General features: G+C 27.9%; 2 protein-coding genes across 2 annotated transcripts in view; both read right to left on the bottom strand.

Annotated features, from left to right (window-relative positions):
- The window catches only part of LOC111618505 (breast cancer anti-estrogen resistance protein 3-like), a 25,239-nt gene extending 17,705 nt beyond the window's left edge, over positions 1 to 7,534 (bottom strand). The window contains exons 1-3 of the mRNA XM_023360045.1: positions 7,234 to 7,534; positions 6,443 to 6,494; positions 4,745 to 4,990 (exon numbers count right to left, since the gene is read on the bottom strand). Coding sequence (XP_023215813.1) covers positions 4,745 to 4,990; positions 6,443 to 6,445 — 249 coding nt within the window. The 5' untranslated portion in view covers positions 6,446 to 6,494; positions 7,234 to 7,534. The remainder of the gene's footprint in view (positions 1 to 4,744; positions 4,991 to 6,442; positions 6,495 to 7,233) is intronic.
- Positions 7,535 to 8,409: 875 nt separating this feature from the next.
- Positions 8,410 to 9,677, bottom strand: LOC111618504 (zona pellucida sperm-binding protein 3 receptor-like). Its single transcript, XM_023360044.1, has 3 exons — positions 9,395 to 9,677; positions 9,128 to 9,304; positions 8,410 to 8,930 (listed from the first exon to the last, which is right to left on the bottom strand). The coding sequence occupies exons 1-3, from the start codon at positions 9,675 to 9,677 to the stop codon at positions 8,728 to 8,730; spliced, it is 663 nt and encodes a 220-aa protein (XP_023215812.1). The 3' UTR covers positions 8,410 to 8,727.
- Positions 9,678 to 9,765: the final 88 nt, after the last annotated feature.

The following is a 9,765-nucleotide window of genomic DNA, read 5'->3' as shown; positions in this document are numbered from 1 at the left end:
TCTAATTATAATTTCATGAACCTTCAGATATTCTAACCAAGAATAAATAGATGTGACCTTGCAATTTGTTTTTTGAACTTGATAATAAACAAGAAATGAATCAGGCAATTTTTTTCTTTAATTTGATTAATTAATAATGTAAGAGTATATTACATTATTGATTTAAGATTCATTTTGGACAATTTGCACTTATTTATTTAATTTTTTTTCAATTAATGGAAATAAATGAAAGTTAAAAATCTTTGAGTATATTTAAAAGTTTAAATTTGAATTTATAATACTTTGTTTATTTAATGACATCAGATAGATTTTCAAATTATAATGCACGAATAATAATAAATTAGTTTTAACAAAATTTAAATTTCTAAATGTAAGGAATATATTTATTTTGTTTAACACAATAAAAGATATTTCGACAATTTTATTTTTGAAACAAACTATCTTGAACAGGTCTAAACTTAGATAGAAACTGGTAAACTGAAATTTTGATTACTGTATATAAAATATTCTAATAATGAAAATGGTGGAAATAAATTAAGTCATATTTAAAGTTCTGCCTTTGGACTGAAAATCTAAACTCGTACGCTTTTCTTTTAAATTTTATTACTCAGAATTTTGCATTAATCAATGAATGAGTAATAAAAACTCTTAAAATTGATGTAATATATCTACCAAAAATCAATTATTCAAATAGCTTTAGTATTTAACATTGAGATTAATATATAATAATAATGGCTATGGTAATTGCTACTATATGAAAATCATAAATCATTACTTCAATGTATATCTTCAATACAGCAATTACAACATTATAATTAATATTTATATTATATAACTTCTAATTACATTCAGATCATAAAATCATGAAAGATTATTTATGAATCTTTCAGATTTAGTGACGGATGAATTAGTTATGTAATGAATTTCTGATTCTTAATTATAACATATCTGATTTGTATGTGATAAATAACTTGAAATATTTCTTAATTTTTGCTATTTTGATTATTGAATCACTTGAATTTAAAAATATGATTATAAAATTTGTTTTTTATTTTACTTTGTGGACATTAAAACTAAACCATAAAAGTAACATATTGGCATTACATATTTATAGATTGAACAGTAATATATTTGATTAAGTTTAATTTATTTTCACAAACAGATATTCTATGTAACTTTTGTAGTTTACATTAGATTCAATGCAAATATTTTTAGAACAAAATAAAGGTATTTTAAGTAATAAATCAAAAATAATGCAAAACACATTAATTTAAGTAATAGTATTGTCAACAAACCTAATTATATAAAAACATTTTCTCTCACTAAAATATTCAGTATTTTACAAACAAAATAAGTGAAATATACAGTAGAGCAGTGTTTTTCAACCTGTGGGTCGCGGGTAAAAGAAAAAGACAAATGTTTGTAGGTCCTACACTACAATAAAAAAAACTACAATTTCAGTGAGAAGGCTGTGCCTGTTTATTTTACAGTACAATTGGTTTTTTGATTGATATTTAAATCTCAACAGAAAGAAAATTTAATACGTAGTTTTTAAAATCACTGACATAGTTTTAATATGGCCGTGGGGGATTGCCAGAATTTTTTAACTTATAAAGGAGTCTCGTATTCAAGAAGGTTGAAAAACACTGCAGTAGAGCATTGATTATCCGAATATCGATCAACCGAAAGTGTTCCAGTTGGCAAATTTAAATTTCCGCTAGGCTGTGGCACTGCAATATTTGGCTATGTCTTGGACTATCCAATATTATTTTTGTCGGTGTGCGCGTTTTAGCTGGCAGCACTAGCGTGACCAAGAGGGTACTTAAGGACGTGCCAGAATTTGAAAGAATTTCACCATGGGATAGGTTAATATATTTTTTTGTAATAATCAATTATACAAACAAGCCCAGTTCCGAATTGTTTCTGTTAATCGATTCTCTACTGTAATTGCTTGAATACTGACAAATGTATGGGATACCTGTCATCTTTATGTACATATACTTGGCCAAATCATAGCTTGCAAACAAGTGGTTCTTGAATGTCAATGCTGCAGTTTGTGCCGCATCTTGACAGATTCCAAGAGAAAAAAAAATATTATTGATGATATCTAAGTTATCATTTTTGAGAGTATATTTTAGAAAGGAAAATTCCTATTTACATCAACATCCATACAATAAATTAACAATCTGACTAACAAGAATGATACCATGACAATGTCATGTTGTGTTACTACATTACATTCTTTATGAATGGTCTTTTCTTCCTTAGAAAAACATTCAAATTTTCATATACAATTTCTGAATGATCAAATTTTATTCATCATTCAGAATAATAATTTCCTAAAAATTAATTTTGCAAAATAATATTTATAGTAAAGTATATCGTAACATGATTTAAATGGAAGAATGTTACAACAGATGGTAATTATTAAGTATATGCTAAAATTTTACTAAGAAAAAATAACCACGAGAGAGAGCAAGAGAGAGGGAGATTCTTTTTTTTGTAGGGAAAAATTTGCTTTTGTTGGCTTTGCTTAAGTACTTTTCTAAATACTAATTCTGAAACAACTTTAAATGCAATCTCAATTTGAAAGTGACCAAGACTTTTGTTCGATTTACCACATTCAATACATTTGCTATTGTCTCCGTAGAGATTTATAATTTTCTTCTCTTTATAACTATCACATTTTAACCAAAAATTATGATAATATATTATTGTAACAATATGATAAATGATTTTCATTCATTAACTTTGAAGTATTGATAACATTTCTCCATTTCAAATGATGTTTCCCCAGAATAAAATTCTTAACTTAAAGTAACTCTATATTAAAATCTGACCACATTTTTTAATAATTCAATGCTTTTCTATTTTTAAAACTTCAGTTTTAAATTCAATATTTGGGACAGATCTGAATCTGAAATTATGTAACTTTTTGAAATTTAATTTTCATAATTCTGTGTCTATTACAGCAAATTGCAGCTGAAATTAAATACATGGGATGATCTGTTCCAGTTTTTTGACACAACTGGATGTACATATTTGACTGTCCTCTTCAATTTCCATACATTCCACTTATTTAACTCTTTAATCACGAGCCCACCAGTGGCCGAGCGGATAAAACCACTGAATACTGATAGTTAGTCGTGGATTCGTGCCTCAATGGGCCAGTCACGTGGCCAACTTGTAAAAAAGGCCAGTTTCCCATAAAAGACCTCCTGGGAGGCATTCCCTCATTGGCAGATTGGTTATGGCAACATGACACGTGGGCAAATAAATCGAAATCAACTAAGGCAATTTTAGTTGATTTCATGTTTAATCTATTTGAGATAAAGTTGGCCAAAGGCAAAGTTGTTTGACTGGTTTTGTTTTACAAATTCCCCACTATTGAAGCCTAGCCTGAGGATAAAAATAATTTTGTATCCAGATATATAAACTCTTAAAATATTTTTTCTTTCTAAAGAGCTAATATATTCTTGTAATGCATTAATATATATTGATATTTTTCAATATTACTAATTTTTTGCTTTTATCCACTCTGGTGAGTAAGCATTTCACATTCATTAAAACTCACAAAAAGGAAAGCTTTTCAAACCATTTATAGAAAAAAGGGCATTCATCATTTAATATCAACATACAATATACAGAGGAATCTTGTTATAATGAACCATTCTGATGGAAAGAGAATATTTAACTGAAAGATTCTGTTGTGGATTACTATGGAAGTTGTGCCAGGGAAAATCTAGAAGTTTTTTATAACAAGATTCCCAGTATATTATATGTATAAATTATTGAAAATACTTTAAGAGCAATTTTTTCATTCTCTAGTTATATATATCTTTCACGTAATGTTAAACTTAGAACAAACAGCAGTTGAAAGATTCGTTTAGCTTGTGTTTGTATTAAATAAAATAACTAAGTCATACAGATTGTAAATTTTAAACAGTCATTTAAGAAAACATCAAAGTAATTTCAAATATCTTGTAAGATTTAATTTACATGATATTATTAAAATATAAATTCACAATGAAAAAGCTTTTTTTAAAGTAATTATATTATCATTAAACAATTATTTATCAACTAAATCATTATAAAAGGTTAATTAATGAATAATATGTTAAATTTAAAAGAAGATTTGAATTAAATAGAACAAATTTGATTAATTATTCAATATCATTTACAATAATTTCAAATTGTAATTTAAAGTTTTGATATTTAATCATTTTATCATGCATTTATACAATGACTAAAGAAAAATTAATGAAAAAAAAATTCAGTTATTTCTGTCAGTCTAAAAATACTCTGTAATAGGGAATCTGTTATAGACTAATCAAAGTCTACTAGAAATGACTAAATATGACTGAAGTGCAAAGCTTAAAATTTGGACCTGTTTACAAAATATCTACGGATAGTAGATATTTATAGATAAATAGAACAAATTCTTCACTATATAGCTTAGTATTCAATAATAATAATAATAATAGTTTAACCCAAAAGTCTATCCGGGAGCACCTACATCCCAGCATCGTTAAAAAGTCCTATTTCTTGCCACTAATTACAACCAAAGTTACGAGCACTTTGGTAGTTTCACATTGCGTGCAGTTGGTTTTTGTGCCACGCTTGACAAGTTTTTTTTATCAAGTTTTAATCAAAGGAAATTTCAAAGTGAAGTTAGGTATCTTTCACTATTTCTCAAGAACAGTTACTTAAATATCTGGAGAACTTATATTATAATATTTATTACCTTATTAATAACAAAATGTAGCGACGAGTTTTTCCATTTACACGTCAGTACGTAGTCGCCGGGATGGGATATACAGTCTCTGATCAGAAAATCGCCATCGTTCGACATTAGCTCTTCCGCTCTTTGACGAGGGATGGTCCCGTGATACCAGGCGTGACTTCTCAAATCGCTGTTACTTAGACTTAATTCCCATTCTAATGCTTTCTTTAGCTCTTCTGGAGAAGCTTCAGTACCAATCATTGGTTCCTTCAATCAAATACTTTTCATTAATTATTCATATATTGTTTTTAAATGACAAAATAATCTTTTTTTGTATATAATTTAGCAAATTATAATACAAGAAAACTAAGTAATCACTTGAAAATTTATGTCTTAAAATTTAAATATGATTAAATGCTAATATTTTATTCATTTCTCTCTCATCAATTCATACACAATGCAATAAATGTCAGAAAAGTTGATTGATAACGTAATATCTTCGGTTGTTATTAGTAATTTGAATATTATAATCTGCTCGACGTGAGAAGCGGACATCGTACAAAAACAAAAATACAGATCTGCAAATTTAATAATCTCCAACCATTTTACTTAAGCGAATGCGGCAATTGCATTTGATAATTCGTTTTGTTTTTTGTAGCATTAAAACAGCAAAATTATTATTACATTTAATATAAATGAAGTACGATAATGTACAGTACAGTAAACGTATTTACAACGTACGTATCGGTAACACACAAAAACTTAAGTGAAAGTATACTCGTGCAAAAACTGCAATAAATTAACAGTTTTTATACATCACATTAGTATAACAACGCTTTATAAAACAGTACTGTACATCTAGAGTTACAACAACAGACATCCAAATAATTCACTTTTTTGATTATGTTATATATATATATATATATAACATAAAGTTAAAATGCATTAAACTGTACAAGAATAAATCCGGCCGGTAGACATTTTTAGAAAGATAAGATCTCCGCACAATTGATCTAGCCTCGATAATCAAGAAACCGGAAAGCCATTTGTTCGGGCATTTCCGAAACGTATAACCGAGCTAAAATTTTCGACGAGAGATCCTCCTCTTCGCATTCGAGAAACGAATACGGTCTCGGCATTATTCGGCGAAAAGCCAATTTTATAAACGAGACCATTATACGTTCGGACGCACGCAATGAATCATGCAAAAAAATCCATTTTTTCATTATCTTAACCAATGTTCGGTGTGTGTAACGCTACGTAGAATCAATCACTCTTAGATACAGATACAGTATTTAGATTCAGCACAATGATACTGAATTGTGAGTATGATGTTACAGTTGTGTAAGAAGCAGTATCATATTTCATTATGATGTCAGAGGTTATGGGATTTGACTAGTTATACAATAATAAAATTTAGACACGTGAAACATCGGCTCCACTTTTTTGTTTATGTTAAAATTCAATCTGTAGCATTCAAGAGTTAATCTGACATCCTGCAACGAAAGAAGTGATGTTTACATTACGTCACATCCCTTTCAATTTTGCAGTAATGTCATCGTTTATAATTTATTAATATCCTTTTTAACTTTTAAATATATAATTAAATATATATACATTGTATCAAATAAAATATATATATATTTTTTATTATTATTTTTCTACTGCCATCTGGTTTACAAAATAATAACTTATATACGAGAATATTAAAGTTCTTACCATTTTTTTTTTTTATTTCTTAATATTTATCTGACATAAACTTCTTCATAATCTGAAAATTAAAAAAAGAAAATAACCTTTAAAATGATTTTTGTTTTGATTTTTTTTTTACAGTTAACGATTAAACACCCTCTGGCATAAAACGTGACTATTTTTTGTAACCTAGCAACCACCTGATGTTTTATTGCCATTTTTATTTTTAATTGCAAAAGAATGCTTTTAAATCTTTTTAAAAATCTTAATTACTACAATAAAAAAAATATTAAGAATTTTACAATTATTAGTAAACAATTTTTAGGCCCCACAACGGCATTTTTTAATTCCCTACGATATAACTCGCTAATTAAGTTTTATTCTTTTAAATTATTATTAATCGTAATAAATTTAATATGGATCACATAATCGTTTAATCTTTGCAGTAATAAAATGGTGAAAATCTCACCGAACTCGGATCGATAGATTATCCGGTTGTCATAGCAACTGCATCCAAAAACTAAAGAACGGAAAAGCATCGGCAAGCTTAACAATTTTTTAATCGCATTCAATTAAGCATTAAATCGCAGTTAATGATACAAATATTAATTAAATCGATATAAAGAAGGTATTTAAAAACGCAGGAGATTAATAAGTTTAGATTTTAATCGAAGAAAAAAAAAAAAAAGAAAAAAATCGATTCGGAAGGACAATTTACGGAAAATAAGTGCCAAAATTGCACAAACGCATTTCTCTTTGTTCGCTTGGGATATATATTAAATGCGGTTTATCTAATGGAATTTAAACGTTTAACTCACCTCAATGTCCTTTTAAACTTCTTAATAAACGTTTTAGAATTGTATTCTCTTCTCATTTTTCGCGAATGGTTACGTATTTTAACGTTAACATCGAGAAAACCTAAGCTGAAATCAATAGAGAAGCAGCCAGCATGTCTGTTATGAAGCGGAACCCAAACTGGACTATCCTATTTTTGCCAAGAAGGGATAGTGAAGTCGATATAGGATGAGATATTTCTACTAAAACTCGCTTTTCTTTCTTTTTATTTTTTATTCTCTCTTCGGAATTTTTCTATTGGGAGAAACAAACAAATGCCTACTATAAATTTCTCATAAAGAATTTTAACGATTTCCTCGAACGATTATAATTATATAAATTGTTTGATAGATGTGTAAACTCACTATAAATCTATGTACATTGTAATAATATGTCATATTGTTGTTTATATAGATCTATCTTGTTAATTAGGCAGTAGTTGGTTTAATAAATAGATTATATGTATTTGTGTGTATGCGTGTGTTTGCGTATAGATAAGTAGGTGTGTATACGTTTTGTGTGTGACTTTTTGGTGATACATTGAGGGTGTACAAACTTATTCTGCGACAATACATCTCATTATACGCCGTACTATTTCGGATACACCCTAGTTGTTTTTCTATATAAAAAAAAACACGTTCTTGTCACGATTATTATATTAAACGAGAGATATTTTCTAGTTCTATAAATTACTTAATTAAAATTTTATACACAAACTTGTGTACGCCTCATAAGGACGAAGAGTATACATCAATGATTATATTATCTAAACGTATTTATATTATTGAGAAAGGAATAAAAGTATTTTTGAGTTGTGCTGANAAAAATACCTTCAACTCTTTTATTTTTTATTCAATCACGACAAAAAGGTGATTTATTTTTTTCTAAAGACAAACTTTAATTCTTTTTTTTTCTGATTTTCAAAATGAAATCTAATACACAGTTACTATTTACTGTATATTTTCTACAAGTATACACTTTATGTATTCTACAATTGATTGTCCATTCTTAAAATTGGGATGAAAACGTTATAAATATCTGACAAAATTTTATTTACTTCGTCCAATTAAGTTTTTTTTCCCCCTCCACTTCTAATTTTTGTTCTATATTAACATAAAACAAGGAAAAGGCACAGCACATCCGATAAAAAAAAAAAGAAAAAATAATTCAATAATAATTCACGAATAAACACCACTTCTCGTTTGCATTTACCACGTGACTGGACGCGATAGGTGGATTTAAATCGTCGACATAAAATACCAACATCCGATTGGTAAATTCGAATTCAAATTTCTTATTAAAATCAATCAATTTCAAAATTCGAATTTTCTGACTTTCTGCTATGTTTACGTTGAGTTTAAACGTTTACACATTTTTTAAAACTATTGTAGAATGTTTTTTTAATTAAAAATTGTCAAAAAATTAATTGTTTAGTTTCAAAATTTCATCTTATTATTATTTTTTAAAATTATTTTCCTTCATTGATTAGATTCTAATGATTCGCAAGTCGGGATGCTACTCGACCATTTACCGTCTTTTAAACATTGAATTATCTTCGATCCTTTCATTTTATATCCATTCAAACATTCAAATATTACAGTTTCGTTAACTGTGTAGTAAAATTTAACAGGTGATAAAATTGCACCTTCTGTACTACCAGGATACGAGCATACAGGCAAACCTAAAATATTAAAAAAATTTTTTTAGTATTATTACATTAAAAAACACACCTAAACTACAGTATTAAAGTCAAAATAAAATTAAAATAAATTAGAAAATATTTTAAAATAATTATTTTATCGAAAATAAATATTCGGTGGCACCATCTACTGGCGATTCCGGTAATTATGTACCGTACTTTAAAAAAAAAGAACTTACATTGCGGTTTATCACTAGACCAACGTCCATCTTCTTGACAAACTAAAACTATAGGACCATCAGCCATGTAGCCTTCATCGCATCCAATTAGTAGCATATCACCGTGTCGATATACGTAACTTTTATTACCGATAACGTGTCCGTGAATGGGGAGTTCGGGAGGTTCGCAAGTTTCTTCTGAAATTTAAGTTTTAGATTAATTATTAGACAGCAAAACTTTGAACAATGGAGGGATATAAAAAAAAAGAAAAGAAAACAATGTCTTACTTGTGCAGTATGGTATTGGTGCTGACCATTGTCCTGTATCTAGACAAGTGATTTTATCGGAACCTTTTAAAATTGATCCTTTTGGACAAGAAAATCTTGCAGTTTTTCCGATTTTAAATCCATCACTGATTATTTTCATCGGGGGAGATGTCACTTTCGAAGGATCTGGACATTCAGTAGCTGGAATACAAAAATATAAAATAAATAATGTTCCTCTATGGAATTTTTCTGCAGGAATATATTTTATAACAAATGTCCTATTGCTTATGAAATATACTCGCATATCGCCCATTACAATGAAACAATACATTTTTTTTTTATTTTGAGCATTTGAGTTCTGTACTCTTCCAAGAAAAAGAATTTTTTTACTA

This window comes from Centruroides sculpturatus, unplaced genomic scaffold (genome assembly GCF_000671375.1).
Source record: "Centruroides sculpturatus isolate CEXI.00-Female unplaced genomic scaffold, Cexi_2.0 scaffold156, whole genome shotgun sequence".
NCBI lineage: Eukaryota > Metazoa > Arthropoda > Arachnida > Scorpiones > Buthidae > Centruroides > Centruroides sculpturatus.
This window is presented reverse-complemented; position numbering and strand designations above follow the sequence as displayed.

Coding starts and splice junctions, on each gene's coding strand:
- LOC111618504 (XM_023360044.1), bottom strand. CDS start 9,677: ATGCGAGTATATTTCATAAGCAATAGGACATTTGTTATAAAATATATT. Junction 9,305..9,394: donor ACCAATACCATACTGCACAA/GTAAGACATTGT, acceptor CTTAAATTTCAG/AAGAAACTTGCGAACCTCCC. Junction 8,931..9,127: donor GTCTAGTGATAAACCGCAAT/GTAAGTTCTTTT, acceptor TTAATATTTTAG/GTTTGCCTGTATGCTCGTAT.